The 21,363-nt window shown below is 40.1% G+C and overlaps 1 protein-coding gene across 2 annotated transcripts in view; it reads right to left on the minus strand.

The window, feature by feature from the left end:
• ASH1L (ASH1 like histone lysine methyltransferase) overlaps window positions 1-16,313 on the minus strand; it is a 54,413-nt gene extending 38,100 nt beyond the window's left edge. The window contains exons 1-2 of one of the 2 annotated variants that reach the window (XM_026864047.1): window positions 15,793-16,313; window positions 7,612-7,675 (exon numbers count right to left, since the gene is read on the minus strand). In XM_026864047.1, the coding sequence (XP_026719848.1) occupies window positions 7,612-7,675; window positions 15,793-16,215 (487 nt within the window). In that variant the 5' untranslated portion in view covers window positions 16,216-16,313. Of the gene's footprint in view, window positions 1-2,925; window positions 7,676-15,792 lie in introns of both variants that reach the window. The other variant, XM_026864046.1, reaches the window with a different exon arrangement.
• Between the last annotated feature and the right edge of the window lie 5,050 nt (window positions 16,314-21,363).

The following is a 21,363-nucleotide window of genomic DNA, read 5'->3' on the forward strand; positions in this document are numbered from 1 at the left end:
GCTGCTGCCTCTGCGCGGGAGCCGCCGCGTCCGGCCGCGGGCGCGGGGGCGCGGAATCGCGGAGCCCCCGCCCGCTCGTGTTTGACCGCGGGTTTTCCTCTCCCGGCCCCACGCACCTCCTCAGCTGCGGCTGCACGCCCCAAACCCGTCCTTTAGTTTTAGATGAAGGCAGCAAAGACTTTTTCAGGCCCCACTGAATGGCTGGCTTTGTTTTCCTTTCCCTTTCCTTCCAGGAATTGTGAGCAGCACGCCCAGACCAGTTTACGATAAGCTATCAGTTGTCTGAAATAACTGGGGGTGCGAAGCTGCCGAGGTTTACTACAGACCGCTGTGAACTTCAGGAGAACAGGTAACAGCACCCTACAAAAATCTCAAGGACAAAATGTTAGACCTTCGCGACCTTCATCGGCCTAACTGTGCGTACGCACTGTCTGTATTGAACAAGCCCACTAGCACGTGAACTCCATCTAAACTCCATCTCCTGTGAAATACTGACCCTCACTAGAGTCCTCTTTGCCAAAATACGCACATTTCTAATAAAATGTGGACACAGGCAATCTCTGAAAACACCTACCATCAGCTAATATCATAGAAAGAACCTGTCGGTTAATTCAACCAGGCAAGGCTTATGTTCAAAAGCCTCTGGAAAAGCAGCGTGCTTTCCATATGGAATACTCTGAAATGAAGGATCATGAATATATGGATCATACAGAACAATTTTAGGCATTGCCCGACGCTGGTCTCCGAGTACTTCTTTTAACTGCTCTGATTCAGTGTTCTCTCCATCATGCACCTAAATTGTGTCTGGTTCAACAATCTTTGATGCCCCATAGATTTTTTTCCCCACCTGTGCTCTTCTCTGAAGTGCACAAAACCATCTTAAGTCTTCTACAGGGATAGTTTCAGAATCACAATTCAACACTGCAGCTAAAAACAAAAAACCCAACACACAACTTGACACTGCTCCTTTAAAAAAACAAAACAAAATAAAACAAACCCCAAAAAATCCCCAACCAACCAGCTGTTTTATTGGGGCTTTTTCCTAGACGCAGTTTTAAGTTTTCTGATACACTGCCCGCACGTGATGTGGGGCATGAGGAGCTCCTTGTGAATGAAGATGAATTGTGAGCTGAAAAAGCCAGTCTCACAATAAACCCAGCTGGTATCCATTGTGGGAAAATACACTTACTGGAAGTGATACACAGCATCTGAGGAACCAGTCAAATGTACTGTAAGAGCGAGAGTGATTCAGAGCCTTCACCAGCAGGTTTCAGCTTAAAACATCTCTGCTTTTCCCTTAATTAGGTTGCTCCTCATAAAAACGCAAGCCAGATCATTCACTGTAATGGAAATCCTCAGGAAATTCCCAGAGCTACCACAACCAATTCCTCACTCCTCGGAGACAAATTTAACCCTTGTGGTGACCCAGCACTTTGAATTTTTCTTTCCATTGCTGCAGGAGAAGCAATCTCATGGCTTTATTGCTTTTTTTCTGACTCCCCCCTGCCCCAAGTAGTTTTAGTAATATAAAATAGTATGAAGCAATATGAACTTGTAAAAGAATCCAGCCACTTTCAACTGCCCTTAAAATAAAGAAGTAAAACATAAACCCCCCAAATGCCAAAATAAAACTAAAAAAGTCCTCCTAGAAAAAAACATACATAGACAGAGCAGGGAGGTGGCAGAGGCATTAGGACGGGAGTATCACAAGAAAAGGAGGAAGATGAGAGAATGTGAGGAGCTATTATTCATCACCGGTAGCTGGTTGTTTGCTTGGCTCTTGGTCTGTGAAATATTAGTCAAGTCATTTTGGACTCATGATTTAAATTTCAAGGGAGAGTGTAGGCAAGCATTGGAGGGAGGGAGGAGAAGCTATCTGACTTCCTTTACACATCAGAAGTAAGCAAGTAAGAGCACAAGCCCCACTTTTGTCTTTTGCAGGTCATCTTTGTTACGTGGTCTCACTAACGTGTCTATGGCAATTAAGACAGAAGTGGATAAAATGTGAAAATTATTCCCACAAACATCTGTAGTAATACAGTACAGTATGAAGTGACACTTAAGCCAGTAGGGAAAGTGATGTATGACACAGCTTCCTCAAGTCCTAAATTTCACATTAGATTTTTTTGTCTTAGTATCATGCAAACGACAAAGTTCCCAGTTTCACAATGGAGATCTTTTCCTTAAACAGCAACCCTCTGACAGCGTCAGTGCAATTTTCTGTATATACAGCCTCAGCTAGTTCTGTTTCAGTTTTGCTTGAGGCTATGTAAGATGAGGTTCCCAGCGATGAATAAAGCAGTCATTACAAGGTTTGGTTTTAGGCATTCCCAGCATCATTTAGCAACTGCTCTGAGGTACTGCTAGAGGCTTCGAGTCAGGGATCAAAAGCTATACTGTAGTAGAGATTATCAAAATAACTAAAATGAATTTACAAAAAAAGAAAAAGGAAACATTTTCTTAAATGCAAATGTTATTCGCAACAGTAGTACCAATAGCTAGTCTAAACCAAATCAACCAAACTTCCAAACAAATAGAAACACAGCCTTTATCAAAAACTGTGAGAAATCTTAATTCCTTTCTCCACAAAGTTAAAATTGTAAGGAAAAAAAAGACCTTTTCATGAGAACACATCCTTAGCATATATACTGCTGTAACAAAGCAAGAAAAATCTGGTGGGAAGAGGTACTTACACAATCCCATAAGCAGCTCTGGAGGAGACACTACCCAAGTCTGGCCCAAAAGCACAGAGCAGTGCTTTAACGGAACAGAGACACTCCAGAGCAAAAGCAAGAGTGCCGAAATTGAACACAGACCGATTCCTACAAAGCCAAAGCTGTACTTGCCCTCCCTTCCTAGCGCACGTTTGGTACAGCATAAACCAGCAAGACTGGTAGGAAAGTACACACAATAAAGCTCCCTTACCTGACAGTGGCTGTAGTGCCTTTTCAATTGAAGGCAACGGTTCCTTTCTGAGAGGTCGATTTAGCGAGGTGTCTTGTGCACTGAAGAGTCCAGGGCTGTCAGTTAATTTTTTACGTCCATTGGTGCTGGTAGAGTTTGCGACTCTGCAGCTGCCTATTGCACTTGTGAAGAGATTTGTGTGTTCATCGTTGCTGGCTGGCTCAGAGCTCGGAGTAAACCCCCCTAGGGACAGACCTGGGGAATTTTCTGAACAGTCTATTTGTAGAGGTGTCTGCAATCCCAGTGCTAACGAATTAGACTCCGAAGGCTCTCTCCTGACCCACTGTTCATCTCTGCTCAGCAAACCCTTTGAAGGTGACAGGTGTGGACAAGACATGTGACATCTGTGTTTCTCTTTATGTTTGTACCTCTCACCAACAGCCTCTTTCCCAAACCTGTAGCGCTTCAAGGACTCCAGGACTGTTCTAGAAGAGCTATTAGCTGCTATAGTGTCCATGGAAACCTGGGGTTGTTCGGAAGAACGATGTTCTCTGTGTTTATGGCGATGTCTATGCTTATGTTCCAGCATCCAGCCATAAGCCATTTCAGGGGGTACACTGGGGTACGTGCTCATTGACAAGAGCGGAGTCCTACTTGTCGTGAGGAAAGCCTCCTGGCGTAAAAGTTTATGCTTCTTCTTGTGGTATTTGGTGGGATTGAGAAGCAAATGGCCTGTATGCATGTAGGAAGGTGGTGGCAGGGGGGTAGTAAAAGAAGGAGAAGGTGGAGGAGGATAAAGAGTTGGAGGGTACCTTCCATAATAACCTAAGCCTATGGGAGCAGCTGCAAGGGGAGAAGGGGAATAAGGCATGCCGTAAGAGGGATAGAACCCGGTACTGGAGAGAGGAAAGCTGAGACTATGCATAAAAGGCATTTCTGCCATAGCCTCCCGCATTTTTGGAGGCCTGCCTCTCTTTTTCTTTAAATCGGGTTTTCTAATGTAGTGCAAAGGATCTAAAGGAAAAGTAGGGTGGGTATAGAAACTATTGAAATTTATCCTAAAAATGGTAGGCAGTAAATCTCTGGGTATAAAATGGTGACTTCTGTGGGTTATTCTAATTTCACTTAATCGACTTATTAATTCTTCTAATTCGGCGAGGAAATCTGGGTCCTGCCTACCTCGAAGTTGAGGATACTTCTTTTTCCTTTTTCGCTTCTGTCTCTTCATTTTGTCGTAACTAAGGTAATCGTGACTGCGGCGCTTGCATTTGTGTTTATGCTTTTCTTTTAGATTACTTAAAACAGTGGAAGTTTCGGGTGGAATAAGGGAAACGTGATCAAATGAATGCCTTTTCTTCTTTTGCCCACAAAACTTCTCCGCTCGATCTGAAGTACTGTTGTTATCTGTTCCTATTCCACTATCGCTGGGGATGGTCTCATCGCTGTGAGACTCACTCACTGGGGAAGGAGTGGCTTCTTTCAGTGACGTCAGCTCACTCAAGTGAGAAGGAGAGTTTGGCAATAACGTAGGTGGAGATAATCTCCTCCTTCCCTTAGCAGCTTTTTTCATCGCAAGTGTCTGAACAACACTTCCTTGCCTGGAGTGGATGTGTAAATACGGCACCGAGCTGGGCTCAATAAATCCGGCATCACTGCTGACAGGGCTCTGTCCCCCACTCACTGCAGAAGACTGGGAGCAAACTGGAGATGGAAGAATCTCTGAATTACTGGCTGTTGAAGGCAGCAAATGGGGAAGTACTTGTCCTAGTGACGTACCGGGAGCTTGTTGAGCAGACTTCTCAAGAACTGTCAAACTGGCAGAACTGCTAGTTAAAATACCATTCAGGACAGCTTTAGGTTTCCTTCCTCTCCTTTTTCCTATGTAAATTGTTCCTTTCTTGCTGACGTTTATTTGCTGGCCTAATTTTGAACCAAATGTGGCAGCAAGAGTGGACACTGTGTTGTGGAGTTTAGATTGCACTTTCCCTTTGTTATTTGGTTCCACTGTACTAGACAGAATCTGATTCAAAAGTTTCTTTCGCTTCAGAGTTTTCATTTTATTTATTTTTCGAATAATTGTTTTCATTAACTGGCCATTATTTCTCTTGGCAACTTTTCTGTCTGAGTCTACTTCCAAATCAGTCATGCTACAAATATTAGGTTTCTGGACTTCTTCTGGCCCTCGGAGCTGGTCTTTTCTCTCAAAAAAATCCCCACTTCGGTGTTGATCACTTTCAGACCCTATCTTGCTCGAGTTATCTGTTCCAACAAAAGGTGCCACAGAAAGAATAGGTGGCTTCATTTTAATTGATGACCTGATCTGTCTTTTAGGCCTCCCTCTCTTTTTAGGAAAAGGTTGTCCTGATAAGCTCTGTTTTAGGGAGGGAATTTCTACTTCAGGCTGCAAAATTGGAGGTTCTTGCTCTTCTTTTGACTGCACTGAAAAGACTTTTGATGCTGGGATCTTTAGAGTTCTTTTGGGGGGACCTTCAAGCTCTGGCATCTCCTTCGATTTAGGTCTTCCTCTTTTGGGTTTATACATGTCAGGTAAGAAATCATCTGACATACACAAACTAGAGGGTTGTTTGTGAGCACTGTAGAACTTTTGAGTCTGTTTGTCAGTCTCGGCTAACAGTGCAAGAGACTGTCCGCTAGCTTCGTTCAGTTTTGGCAACTGATGTTTGACAAATTCATGCTCCACAAATGAAGACGATCCTATGTTTTTCAAGAATTTGGCCTGCTCCAAATTACTGCTTGACAGTGCACTGTATGAAATGTTTTTAAAAAGCTCTGACCTTTCTAGTTCTAGACCCTTTGGAGGTCGACATGTGTTTCTTGACACCACTTTAGTCCATCGTGGTTTCCTTCCTTTTCTTTTCTTTAAAGGTTTTGATTGCTGAGTAGGGCTCAGATTTTTTGCTCCTTGGCAGGATTTATCCGATGCAGCTATTGCACCGATCTTTAAGAACTGCTTGCTACTAAACAAGCTCGTAAAACTAACTACTGAAGGGGTGACAGTAGCATGAAGGCTTGTTTCAGCTGCCAAAATGGGCTTTTTCCCTGTAGAAGGACTACTTCTTGAAGTTTCTACGTAAGTAGCTTTTGAATCAGTTAAATCTTTATCAGCACCTTTAAAATCGGTGCTCAGAGTGTGGTTCAATGTCCTGTTTATATTCAGAAGTGTACTGTCAGAAGAAAACTGAGTTTTGCCAATCTGATCTGAAATACCTTCTAATATATCTGCTGTGGAACTTAAATGCAATGAGTTAGATGCTAACTGTGACGACGTTGTCGAGAGGCTCCTGTTTAAGGTGGTAACAGACACTGTGGGTGAAGGTGATGGGAGGTTTCCCTCTCCTACTGCACTGAACGGGGACTTTGCTGTCGATACGTCTGAAGCACCTCCTGTTCTGAAGTCTGGAGAAGTGCAATATACTGGAGGCTGTTTTTCATGCTTAGATGTTTCATAAATCCCTTTCTCATTGGTTGAGTAAGCATCCTGTGGAACGCAGATTCCTTCATTAAACATCTCTTTGCCTACGTCAGCAATTTCTTTCCGAATTGAAAATTTTTCCAAGATACTTTCTTTATTCTGTCTCATAATATGCTTCTCAAATGTTTTGATAGTAGTATTTTCCTTCAGTAAATCTGTAGTTTCATGGCTTTCAAGGCTACTGAGGTTTGAATTGCAAGGAAGCTTAAAGGGCTCCGAGGCAGGCATAAGAGAGTCTGCTTTCAGAGATCCAGAGTCCTTGTTAACCAAACCAACTGGACCGTTGATTCCTGTTGGCTTCTTTCCAGAGTCCTTGCTAACCAATCCCACTGGACTGCTAACTCCTGGCATCTTCCTCCCAGAATCCTTGTTAACTGGTCCAATCGGGCTGCTGATCCCTGGGGTCTTCCTTCCAGAGTCTTTGTTACTCAGAACTGTTGTGTTGCCAGTCCCTAGCATCTTTCTCCCAGAATCCTTGTTAACCAATCCTGTCGGACTATTTATTCCCAACAACTTCTTCCCAGCATCCTTGTTAATCAATCCTGCTGGAGTGCCAATCCCTACTGGCTTCTTGACAGACTCCTTATTAGTCAATCCAGTTGGAGTGCTGATACCTGGAAGCTTCCTCCCAACATCTTTGCTGATTAATCCAACTGCAGAGCTGGTCACTGGCTGTTTCCTTCCAGAGTCCTTGTTAACTAACCCAGTCGGAGTGCTGATCCCTGGTGGCCTCTTTCCAGAGTCCTTGTTAACCAATCCAATTAATGGGCCAATCCCTTGTGGCTTCTTCCCAGAGTCTTTGTTAACCAATATGGCTGCACTACCAATCCCTAATGGCTTCTTCCCTGAGTCCTTGTTAACCAATCCAACAGCAATACCAGATCCCGGCAATTTCTTTACCAAATCTTTATTAACTAACCCACTTGCAGTTATGGTTCCTGGTAGCTTCTTTCCAGAGTCTTTAACCAAACCAGATGTAGTTCCACTTCCGGGCTTCTTCTGCTTTGTTTTGGAAGACTTTGAAGGAGGACAAGTTGCAATAAGTTGAGCCAATTTTTCTGTTACAGTTGTTGCTCCGTTAATTTGTGTTCTATCCTTTAAGTCAGAATTATGGCTACTGATAAGAGTCGGAGGAGATGACTTTATATAATCTGTCATTTCAGAGTGCAATGGGGAAACTTTCTTAGATAAAGGATTTGTTTCTACTTGTATACCTTCTTCCACATGTAATTCAACTGTTGCAACTTCTCCAGCTTTCTTGTACAACTTTGAAGGGTCCTAGAAGTTAATAAAAAAATAATTTTTTTTAGGAACAGAGCACAAAGACACTCTCTGAGTAACACAGTACCTTTCTACGTTGAGATGACTGATACCTGTTTTTGATAATAGAGTAACTATATAAACACACACTTCATGATCCTATTAATTTTGAAGCAGATATATTTTGGTCGACATGTTAAGGCTTTTCTGAGGTTAAGGAAATTCAAACTCACTCCCAATCCTCAAATGTAAACCACTGAATCTGTTCCCCAATTATAAACATTCTCCAAAAATACTGTTGATGTTTATTAAAAAAACTATTAACAATAATGTACCAGGCTATTTATTTACAGTGTGATAGCACCTGCAGATCTTACATGCTACTGAGAAGCAGCTGAGCACTGCACTGCATGGGCAGGCGTGTAAACCTGTGTTGTCCCATGATACCCTCAACCACTGCAGTAACAGATTTTCCTCAACAGCAGACTGCTGACAGTAGTAAAATGAGTCAAATTGTTCTGTTTTTTGTATGGGGTGGGGGAGACCACACACACACCACATGTGGAGTAAACGAAACTTGCAAAATTATTTTCAGTTCTGACCTAACCGAATTTGAAATTTATTTTGTAAAGGTTAAAAAAAAAAAAGTAATACCTCAAAAAAACCTATTAAGAACATCTTAATAAATTAATCTTTTATTTTGGAAGGGCATTCTTCTTTACATACAGTGCCCAACATATCTCTGAAATGCATGGGATATGTTCACTCCAAGCAGGGGCTAAGAATCGAAGACTGTGATCCCTTATGAGATAATTATACACATAATTTAAAACCTTCTGGAATCTATCTCAAACATTAAAGAGTGAAAGGCATCAATGCCACACCTATTCACCCCTCTGCAATAAAAATTAATAAGACAATTGCATGGTACTTACTGTACTTGATTATAGTCAGCATTAGATTCATCATGTTTTACAAAACTGTTACTATGGTTGGCCAATATCTAATTAAGCCGAAGAAAGATATAGCCTGGATTCTTTTGAAAGTGTTTGGTAAACAGCAAACTTTGTTGCTGATCATGAATGAAGTATTTGTTCAGTAAGCTACACCAGCTTGACTTAGACTGAATCCAGCTTGCAGTCTTGTGTTTGGCAGTTTCCTAGAGATGGGAAGCAGTTGCTTGGGTAATGTGCTGCCCGAGCTGCCGGAGCCTCTGCAGGGCACAAACTGGCACTCCAAACCCCACGCTGCTGCCTTTCTGCAGGGATGGAGCAAGAGGGGTGTTTCTTTCTACCCACATACGGCCTGGCACTTACGTGGAAACTACTGAGTCAGCAGGACACACAACATAAATCCAACCACTCCTGCTGACACTCCTGGACATACCTGGGGGTGGACTGCGAGTGCCAGAGATATTAACTAAATAGTAGTAAAATACTCTTTCTGATCAACCTGAATGACAACGTGCATAGAGGTACATCCTCTTTTCTGTGGTCTTAAATTTTGAAAAGAACTTTGGAACAAAATGTTAATCTTCTTTGTTCAGTGGATTTGAAAAATTCATCTACATATTGACTTGGGAATTCAACTCTAAATTCCCGTATTTGTTGAGCCACCTGTGCGTATGCTCTCTTCCTTCTTGTCTGTTTCTCCTGTACAGTCTGCAACCCTACCAGACAGCTTTGGTTGTATTCTCATACTCTTATCATTTCTGGGTATCAAATGCCTCTTGTCAGGCTCCACTTTCTCCTCTGATTCCAAACACAGAGCTTGGAAGTTTTATTAGATATTTAAATAAATAAAAACATAAATTAAAAAAACCCTTCCAAACACTAGCTTTGATCTAAATAAGATGCCAGGATTTTGCAAACATGACTTTAGCATCAAACAAGGATTCTTTGAGAGCTGAAGGTATTTGCCCTGGAAAGTTTTTTTCATCTAGGGTGAGTGAATTTTCCAAGCACACTGAAAATTATTTCAAAGAACATGAAAAACAAAACAAGAAACATTTATTGAGATGACAGAGAAGTAGTCAAAAAAGTCTGTAATTTTTAAAACCAAAATTTTATATGGGAAATAATTTTCATTTTTTTCCATAAATCCACTAAATAATCAGTATGATTAATATAAACTTTTTTTTTCAGGGGTAGTGGTGTGGGGTTTTTAAGGAAAAAATTTCATCTGATAACAGTTAATAGAGACATCTTGATCAAAGTATCTAACCTTCTTCAGAGAAGGTTGCACTAATCTGGCTGCTGCACTAGCTGCCAAAACGTTAAAAAAACCCAACACAGAGCACTGAGTTCCTGCTTGCAATTTGGTATTTTAAAAACTTAAAATTTTCTGTTAAGGTGAACAGGAGCTATTGCTATCACTAAGGAGTATGACACAGGAAGAGTAAGACCATTGCAAACTGATGATAAAAATTCAACTTAAGCAGTGCACAAACATGAACTTCAGGAATAAGAAGGGCATTTTCTGTATGGAAGGTGACAAGGGAAGAAAAGAATTTGAATACACTGCTCATATACTGAGGAAACCAAGTACATCTGTCATGTTAAGCGAGCATGAGTACAACTTTACCAGCACCAGCCATAGCATCATTAGTGGCACACAGCAACTGCAAATATTTTTCAGAAAGTTGTCTAAAACCTAGTGAAAACATCGCGCCATATGTCTCAGACTAGCCCAATCACTGCTCAGTTCTTTACCAGGTCCACAGTGAAACCCTTGATGTCCCAGAAGCTAAATTTCCCTAGCTCTTATGATCACTGTCCTACCAGCCCAAATGTGTTTCCAGAAAGTAAACAAGATCTCCCAAAACCAGTGATATGTCACAGACCAAAGTTCTCCTCTTGAGGGGGGGTGGCCACGAGCATCGGTTGGGGTTGGATGTCTCCAAACCTGCTGCAGTAGTAGAACAAAACCCACCAGTCGTATCTGTTACTGGGTTTAAAGCTGTGGTGTAAAAGAGACCGTGGTCTATGGAGAATAGTTTGGCACTTAGCCCAGTTTTCTGTGGCAGCTGCAATCTTATGTAAATTATGCTGGAGTGTCACATTTCAGGAACTTCCCCCCAACTTCACCACCCTCATACTCACAAAACATACAGCTGGGAGGCGGGGAGCAGCCATGATATGTCCTACTGCACTGGAGACAAAAAAAGGTGCCACGCTTTCCTGAAATAACTTCTATTGCACAAACAATCACTCCACGAGATGGGAAAGAGAGATCTGAAGTCCAAACCCAAGTTACACAGTACTTGCTTTCGTACAGCACTTCGAAGCTTCAACAGCTGGCGTGGCTGTGTTCACACGCAGCTCTCCAAATGTCTATCTGGTCTGTTTTCATTTTGCTCCTGCTGCTGGAGCCTGGCCTTACACCCAGTGCATTCAGCAGTTCAATTTTCTCTTGTGGTTCCAGGGAGTAGAGAGCCCTACCTCACTGTTTGACTTGGACAAAGGCAGAGTTTTAGATCAGAGAAAGCACAAAGTCAGATTTTCATGAAGATAGAAATCACTCACAGAAAGAAAAATAAAACCTCTTAACATCTCCTAGGTGTTTCATCCATCTAACTCACCAAATACTTCTGCAAACAAGCACATACTTCAGGCTACTTCACTGAAGCCTCTGTGCTGCAATGAAAGTTGACAATGCCACATAAAAGTCTAAAACAGTTTTTCTTGGATGACATGCATTTTCAGTCAAGAATTCTAGACCTATTCTACATTACTCTGGTTTTCAGATAGTAAGCTGTTAAAAAGGTGTAGATTACATTACACTAAAAACCAGTTTGTGCTTTAAAAATGAAAACATTTATTCCTGTGCCACCTTTAGCTATAACTGTCTGGCTTAAAACTTTATTCAGCAAAAGAATCACCCAAAGCAATTACATAAAGCATGTAAGTTTTCATAAAATTGGAATTATTGTTAATTTTGCACTGAGCTGAATTTAAAATTTTAAATCTCCTATGTAGACATACAGTTCTAGACTTGTACCATCTTAATTTGAGGAATAAAAATTCCAGGTTAATTTGATGTAAACTATTAACCAGTTATAATCAGTCATTCCAGAATCATCACAGGCACCAACAGCAAAAAATTGGCTTTACTTCTTAAAAAAGCATTCATTGTTAACTACAACATGATCTCAGGTTTTATTATTACTAGCTTATTATTTACTGTTATTAATATTGGTACTTATTTGCAAAAAGCGTAGGAGTAGATAATCTTTAACAAGAACAGGGATATCTCCTATCAAGTCTGCTATAAAATTCACACTCCTGACACTACAAACAAATTAGGAAATGCAAGATAGTCTCAGCTTCCAAAAGCTGAAAGTGTTGGAAGAAAACTGCTTGTTAATGAAAATTTTGTTTGTTAATTCTCTTGAGGACTACCAGCAAGCAATAAGGATTTTTATATGTACATATATGCACACACACCCCCCGAGATTTACTCATTATTATTTTAGCTGTTGAACTTCACACCAATGCACAGGCTATAATTCAAATGAGCATTCTGAAGAATCACAGAAATTGTTTATGTAGTTGTGGTTATCAATATATTCTATACAAGTTTCCCAAATAATAATGAGTTAAAGTGTGTTTGCTGTTTATTTTTCACCACCAAAACTTTTTTCTAAAAGCAAGTTTTAGCTAACTACCAGGAAAAAAATTACTTTGTGTAATCAGTCTAAGACAAAAATTTACATCCCAGATCCTACAGAAAATATTCTTGAGCTACTTGAAAACACCACACTTTAACACTGTTACTTTTTTGCTTGAAAAATTTCAGTTAGTGGCTGTGATTTCATCAGCAAACCTTCCTGTAGAGCTTCCCTACATAACCAAGGGCAATAGAAAGAACTACAGAGTACTGCACTCAGCAGTTTTACAAAGGAATAAGGAGATGGAGCAAAAGGGCATGTTCCAACTTGCTTCACTGTTTCACCATGACTTTTTTAGAATTACAGGAGGCTGTTACTATTACCTCCTGCCTTTCTATTTTCTAAAACTTTAGTAATGCAACTTTGCTATGTCATTTGCTTCATTTACCTTGCAAGCACAGGTAAACCATTCACAACACCTCTTGAGCTAAAATTAACAGAAGCAAAATTTCTGTCTAAGGCTCAGGTTTCCAGGCTTAGCAAAGGTACACTGGCAATACAGCAATGTCTGTCTGTCACAAGACTCTGCTGCAAGAAATAAATCCAAGTTTCATATTCAGTGTCAAAAACCAAACTGAATACTGTATTATCATTACAGTAACTTCTAATTTTGTTTCTCTTAATACCTGGGAATCTCAGCCACTTCTGGGTCTCTCTTTTCTGTTCTGTGATTTTCTCTTCAGAAGACTCCTAACTTTTTTTGTCTACACATTTCTGGAGGACAAATTCTAAATACACGTTACCCCCTCACCTACGCACTCATCTTTCAGAATGGAGATAAACCTCTATTCACATAACTGAAGAGACTGCCCGAGTTTTAAGAGTCCTTTCAGCACTAAGCTTGAGAAAGAAGCCTAACTGTGATAGACTGGAGCGCAAAATATTTTCCTACTATTTTAATTTTTACATGATATTCCCCAATTTCCACTCCTTTCTCTTTGTGTCTTCGTGGTTAACTGGATATACTGTAAGTGCTAAATTGTCATTCAAATTCTTTATTCCTCCTTTAAGTAAGAGAGCTCAGTATTGCTCCACTCAAAGTATTGCCACACCTTGCTCCTAACTGATCATCTCTTTTTTTTTTTTTCCCCCCTCTTCCCCAGCAAAAGGAAAGATTAAGGGGTCACTTTCATTTTCTGAAGTGTAATTTGCAGGGCTAAAACTTGCTTTATTTCATTGCACTAAGAAGAAAAATCCTTCAGATATTATACTCAAAGCATGCAATGTAAAGTTTTAAACCACGTTTACCATTTGTTTCTAGAAAGACACTTCTTAATCACACTTGACAGAAATCAGTAGGATGCTGTAAAGTGTAATTTCTAAAATTCCTAAGTACGAGAATGGCAGTAGGGAACATACAGAGTTAAACAACTTCAAAAGCATTTCAGTATAATTTTAGAGAGAGAGTAGAGTATCTGAAGTGAATTATCATTAGTTCAGGGATTTGAAACTATTTTAAGTAATGCAAATTTAATGCAACAGATCTGAGAGTCTCTACATTACATTTAGGCTGTTCACCAGACAAGGAGCAGGAGTAACTCCGCTTAGAATAGCTGGAGTGCTATGGTATCAATGGTATCATATAAGTAATATTTAATAGTATCAGTAGGATTTGTTCAGCAACTTTATAATTTCCATTTGAGAAGAATCCATGCTGTCACCATGTGAGTTTAGATATTAATTATTCTCCCTGGTAAAAATTCCCAGGGCATGATCTCTTGATGCAATGGGCAAGTTTCCATGCTTAATGGCTCGCTTTGCTAGTAAGAGATTTTCAGTTGCAAGTACCATCTCAATTTGGACATTAAGAGAGAACAATGACTAGATATTCCAGATTGGCCCAATACTTAACTTGTCACAATATAGTCTTGTTAAAGAAAAAAAAGAAAAAAGAAAAAAATAAAGTCACCAGTATAATGACAAACTGTGATCTACTCTTTCATTTTTTTTCAGGATGATGTTAGAGAAATCATTAGAAATAAGAAGCTTGTTCTGAAATGGAAGAATGTAAAATAAAGGCCATAGCCAAAGTTTTACATTACATAATGTACCACCTGAGACTTTCTTGTTTGACAGGCTGACTAAAAATGCCCTTCTGTTTGTAACAGAGAAAAAAAAATGCAGTTGCATGGTCGAGTCTGGAAAAAGTAATTTAGTCATTACACGTAACATACAGCACACTTGTTCTTTCAGATCATAATTTATTATTTCTCTTTGAACATCCTCTTCCTCAAGGAAAACTTAAATCTGGGTACGCCAGAGGAAAGAGAAAGGTTTGAGTATGTCAGACAGACATCATCTCAGTACAAGATACAGGAATCTTCGTTCCCTTTGGGTAGGCTCTACCTTACGAGATGTGCCAGGACAGATTTATGCAGGTAGCCTTATGAATAGCACACAGGCTAGAGAAATGAAAAACCTTCAGCCTTGGGAACCTCTGAAACGGGAGCCCCAAGAACAGACAACCCATGTGAAGGAAGGGTTCTTATCTTCCAGGGACTCGCTGCATTCCCTTTGCTGAATCACCTGGCGTTGCAAAATTGAACAAGGCTACATAAGGAACACACAAGGAAGCTGGGAGAGATAATTAAGCACTCCTAAGGAAACAAAGACAGATGCAAGAAAAACGGGAGTGCAGGGAAAAACTTCAGCTTCAAATCAGTAGGCATGTACTAAAAGGAGACATAGTGTGGAGGGTATATTCTAACATTTTCTTAGTTATCAAAACTTTTATGTGTATTGGAAAAGAGAGCATGCTGCAACAAAACACTTCTAAAATTTAGCACTGTGCAACCACACTTACAATTGTTGCCATTTTCCCTGTTTTCCCTATCTGTTCTTGCTGCTCTTACTTGTTACATCCTGCAGTTTCATAAAAACAAGACATCCTCAAGGCAGGGCTATCTCCTTACATTTGGAAAATACCTGGCACATCTCTCAAGCCACTGCATTCATATGCAGTTTATCACTGCATATCATTTCTAACATATCTGGAAAAGTATTTTTTACTTTTCAGACACTGCTTGATATGTTCATCGCAGAGTGACAGTTAAGACACAGCAAAACCAATGGTTCTAACAGGTAAGAAAAAAATGTAAATCCAAAAACTAGAGACAAGCACAGCAAATACACAACCCCATTTAGAGAGAAGAGCCCCCCACTTTGTTCTGTATAAAAGGCTAAAAATTACACTACTACTTTTCAGAGATGGACCTATGATGTTCACTTCAAGTTAACATGGGAATTATCTTTCAGTACTGTTAAAAAAAACAAAGTTGGCAAGCTGCGAAAGAGCAAAAGCATTTTTTCCTGTTGATGGAAGTGAAAACAAATCATTTCCAACTTCAGAATCTTCAGTATCAGAGGTTACATGGAGAAAAAAATCTCATGCAGAGATGCCAGAAACTTTTAAATACAGTTTAAATTCCCTATGACTTGCAAAACACTACATAAACACACTACTCACTTGTTTTGAAGGACAGTGCTCGTTCTTCTCATCTGTCATCTTCCCACTCTTCGGTGCCCTTCTTGGTTGCTTGATGCTGGTTTTTATAGCAGGCCGGCACACATAATTCTCAAGGTTCTTGGGAGGCTTTTTCGTTCGCTTTGCTTGAAGACCAATCTTCAGTTTCAAGTTTCCCTCTGAGAAGTTTGTTTCTTTCACAGAAAACTGTTGCTGTGCATCAGTCAGAGCCTCATTCTTCCCATTCTCGGTACCGTTCCCCTCCCGATTCTTCTTCTTACTGTCGTCTTCTTCCTTGGTGCAACTTTCTAGCTCTATTTCTCCTTTTCCCACCAACGTGCCAATGTTTACTACAGAGGGGCTTTTCCCAGAAAACCCTTCAGAATCAGAACCCAAGCCTAACATAGCAGTATTCCGAGGGTCCATCACAGGCGGAATATATGCCTTCGGGTAATTTTAGGGAAGATTTACAGAGATATGTTCCACAGAAGATCTGTTCTACTACTGGCAGCCAGCATCTTTTACTCTGTAGAAGGAAAGAAAAAAAAAAAAAAGACAGAAGTAAATTTTATTTTCTAGCAGAAATTAAATTAATATTAAAAACAATTAGAAAGCAAACAATCATACTTTGGACAAGCACAATTATGTAGCTAATGTTTTGGAACACCAACCCTTCCTGTAACCTCCTACAAAAATACAATATCTGCAAAAGTACTTTTAAGTGATAGGTGAAAAAATCAAAAGTATGTGAATATTTTAATGTAATTTCCAATTCATCCACAGGACGCTTCAAATGATGGTTAAGACTTTTAACATCGATCATCAAAATATTGTTTTTTAATTTAAAGTCAGAGCCCACCTACTCCTAGCACTGCCACTCTTAGGCTGGACTCACTGAACAAGTTGCATCTAAGGAATGATGTAGCTAATGAAACCTATCATAAAGCATCCAAAACCCAGAGACAACCCGAGTTTAATCATCTGAGCCACTAGAAAAGTTGAGCCCAACCCAAGTACACACTGGTTTACAAACATGCCACATATTCTGCTTATTACTTAAGGACTTCCCACAATTCAGGAAGAAGGATGGGAGAACAGAAAAACCCCACCAAATACATTCACACACTGATTTGTACTTCCTGGAGCACGGGAACAGAAAAGTCCTCACTTCTATCGTCAGGTACACTGTTATGTATATGTAATTAATCTATTTATCATAAAATATTAAAGGAAACTTTTTCATCTTAACTAAAGCAAAAGTTGATTTGAATCAATTTGCTAATGCAAGGGTGGGTTTCAGATCCCTGGCTGACTCATGCAGTGCCAGCACTGCCTCCCGTGCCGGCACACAGACCGCCAGAGCCGTAAGCTGCTGTTCCCCCCACTGCCAAAGACCAAAATCTGTGTGCCCCATTATATTTTTATCCGGGCAAACCAGAATCATCACAAAAACAATCTGCAGAAGATGCAGATACGGCGTATTTGATAACTACCAAAGAGGACAAATCGCAGTTACAAAGGAGAAGCTAAACATATGCATTTCAATATGGTCAGATACTTATAGTATGATGTAAGAGAAAGGACACAGCAATGTTTACAGAACTGGGGAGCTGAAAATCAGCAACCCTCAAAAGGACTCCCGCCTAGTATGAACAGAACTCCTGGTGAAACGAGACAGCCACAAGGACATACACAATCCTTGTCCAAAACTGGACTTTTTGAGAGTGCTACAGCAACCTGTTGTCCATACGCCTGTCTACCCCATGGATATGGCACTCCAAACCCCTCCAGATCAAACCCTACTCAGCCTTAACAACAGCTTGGGAGAGAAGTTCCAGGAGCCAGACCAGAACAATCCAGGTGGACATACTTGTTTTAGGAGCATTCTAAGCATAAAGGGTTTCAGTATCGTCAGCATTTAAATATTTTAATCATTTTTGAAACTGAAACATGTCATAAACAGGTCTGAAAAAAGTATCAATATACTGAAAAGAGCATCACAGGAATTAAAGCAGCATGATCTTCTGTTCTCCTATGCAATTATTAAGGCTGAATTGTAAGGAATGCTATGAAAAGATTTCAACGGTTTCAATGAACTTCAAAATGAGTTTCAATAAGGTTTCAACAAGCTCAAGCAATTATCTATGACATTTGGCCTCCCGGCAGGTCAGCACATGCACACTTGAGCCCATCCGCACGTGGCAGGTCCCAAAGCCATATGCTCTTGTCCAGACAATAATTAGGAAAATGGCAGTGAGGAGGTGGAATTTTGAGGTGGCTCAGTAAACACAAGCACTGTATTAAAAGGGGGAAGGATAAAGACTGTGAAAGGCGATACTGGGAGAGGACTAAAGCAACTGCAGTTGGACACAGGTTGGAAGACAGATGCCAGGATTAGCTGGGACAGAAGAAATGCTGCTGAGAACACAAAATGCAAATCGTTAGAAAGCTAAGCTTCATTGGCTACATTCTCAGAGAAAACAAACTTATTCCCACATGTTCTGTGCACATTATTGAATGGGATTTCTCTCTGCAGCTATGACTTTTCAACTAAGAACATCCTGAAAAATCAAAAACGCTATTATTACTCGTAAGACCAGAGGTAATTATATAAAACCTCAACTTTACAACTAGAAAGAAATGGGTAGAGCAGCGTGACACGGGAGTTAGGAATCAAGCCAGTTCCTAGTTGAAGGCCCAGTATTCCATCCATCAGGCTACACATGTCACCGAAAACGGGCTTTTTCATAGATGATGCCAACACACAAAGGAAAACTGCCCAGCAGTAAAATAATGCATGAATTTTTATTATTCAAATTCAAGGAAAGGAGAGAATTCTACAGGCCATCATGCAACTCTCAAATCTCTATCCACACAAATGTTTCCTTCTCTTTAGTGACTATGGTCCAAAACAGCGACATCATTTCAGTCATTTTCTTACAAATAAAATGAATTATTAAGCTTAAAATCTGAAACCAAAATAAACTGAGACAGCACCATTTAGACTGCTGTATCCGGCTCCATGTTTACCTAATTGCAAGACTTTAAGTAACTACACTCATACACTGACCTTAGAAACACTTAGAACTTAGAAAGACCAAGACAAAGCGCACGCTGGGGACTAAAGAAGACCCGTGTTAAAATCTTATTCTGTGATAACACAGAATCAGTAACTATCCTAAAAACAAAGTCACAAAATTGACAGCTCTCATAAACACATAGCAGGTCAGTTTGTTTATCCATTAATTCCTCTGTACACAGACAAAAAAAATGCTAATCCTGGACCTAATCATCATTTTGCCTCGATCATTGTAATCTTCATCTCTCTGACTCTGCAATTACTCCACTCTAATTCACAGAAAATGTGTCTGCCAATTTGATCATTTTCGTAACCGTGAACTGATTACATCTCATCTCTTTGAATCCCAAGAATGCTGCTTCTTCCCTACCTCTGCAAGTTCAAGCTTCCTGACAAGTGTGGCTGAGGTGTGCCTAACTGTTCTTTGGCTCTTCACTTGTTCCTTAGTGCTTTGTTTTGCCAGTGACAACCATTACATGTGTTCTGTTCTTTTTTCCCCCTTTTATTTAACACCTCTGCTTTCTCTGTGCCACTCGCCACACTTCATATGCCCCGCCTGCACCAGTCTACAGGATCTTCACCATTCTTCTTGCAGGTTGTGCCTTAAAATCTCCCTGTGGATGTCAGTGCAGATGAACAGCCAAATGATGACAGCCATAGTTCAGAGGCAGCTATAAAAGCTTGCATGAATGTACCCTGAAAACTTCAATTTGGCATTTTCAAGATCTAAAACTGTAATATTTACCTGTGTGATATAAGGTATCTGTGTCTTCGCTTTCCACATTTGTTCTGCTAATTTGCAAGCCTTGTTTTTAATCATACTATGGGCTTCTTCAGGTCAGAGAAACGGACTATGGACTTACAAAGTACCTGCTTCATCGATGGCTGACCCCTGAAAGAGATGTTTCCACTACAAAGACCTTTACAAGAAAAGCATTATATCCATCTGGTGTACCCAATAAGATTCATGTGAAATTACAGCAGTGGAGCCTGACTGCCCATGCCCACAGTTAAGTATTTTCTAAGCTTGCACACTGTCATTTAACCACACTACTTTGTAACTTCTAAGACAAGAAAGTACTGCCCTAATCAAGCAGCATGACATTCTACACCAGGCCAAGAACTCTGCTCAGCAATTCCTAACCCACTGCTCACATTCTGCAGACCCACAGCAGGTCTTTCCAAAGCAACATGAACATTTTTTTTATTTAAAGAGTTCTTTTTTTTGATGAAAGAAACTACCGTTTCCCTGGGGACTCTATTCCAAGACCTACTGCATATTTTGCAACAACTTTTATCCATGGGATCTTAGGCTAACATAAATTTTGCTAGATTAAGAACCATCTAGTATCAAATCTCTACACGGCCTTACAAATCATGATCAAGACACGTCCTAACCATCTCCCTCAGAAGCAAAACACATCAAACTTCCTGTCTCGCATACAGTAGATTCTGTAGATCTCAAATCCCACCTGTAATCATTCTTCGCCCCAAAAAAATTAACTAGGAAGCATTTTAACATCCATTTTGACATGTGCTACCTAGAACTAAATGGTGTTCATTAATTATTTTTCTAATGCCATATACAGCTTTAATACCTATTATTCACTTATTTCCCTGTTGACACATCCAAAGCCCTTTTTGCCTGTCATCTGCTAAGACTTCTGTTCTTCTGATCCCCTGCTTTTCCAGAAAAAAAATACCAAGGATTGACTTCTACTGCCAGCTCCTAGATATTTTTTCCCCCTGCCCCCTTAGCAATATTAAATGAGATTTTTTTCTCCTCTGTCCAATTTACTACGTCATCTTTATTTCTGCTGCTGCTGCTTTTGTTGATGAAAACATATTGTGATTTTATATTTGGAAGGCGAGTATTTTTCTTTTGGTTCTTTCCATTGATTCAGCTCCAGGGGACATCAAAAAAATTCAGCTGAGTGTCTGAAATCCCAGAACATTACTAGTAACTCCATGGCCTCCCACAATCCCTTTTCATATTCCTTGTCTTCTTTCTTCTGCTATAGAAGATAGCTACCACGCTCAGAAGTTCTTTCTCAAAAAGAGAATAAAATGTTTCATAAAAAACCCACTGTATTTCTCTACATCGTATATCCTAAGCAGCAACACGGACCACTGGAGGTCACTGAAATTGAAGTTCAAGGACCTTGGATTACCTGTGTGAGTATTTTTATAGAGATGGAGACACTTGTCAGAAATAAAGTCACTGTCTGTGCTATAGGAGGTGACAAATATAATATTTTACAAGTAGAATCTGTTAGATGTGGTTTTGACAGCCACAAAATAACAGAGTACCCATCTTGTCAAGAATAATATTCTACAGAAACGTTTGTAGCAAAGACAGTATGGCCTACATGTTGGGAGAGCAAATGGTAGCAGGACACTTATTTTGCAGGAAGAAACAACGCAGATGACACTTGGCAAGTATGCTCCAGTGGGAGGAAAACTTTGTAAGCAGATATAATGTTTCTTCTGGATCT

The sequence above is a fragment of the Athene cunicularia genome (assembly GCF_003259725.1).
Source record: "Athene cunicularia isolate RWA chromosome 25 unlocalized genomic scaffold, athCun1 chr25_part1, whole genome shotgun sequence".
NCBI lineage: Eukaryota > Metazoa > Chordata > Aves > Strigiformes > Strigidae > Athene > Athene cunicularia.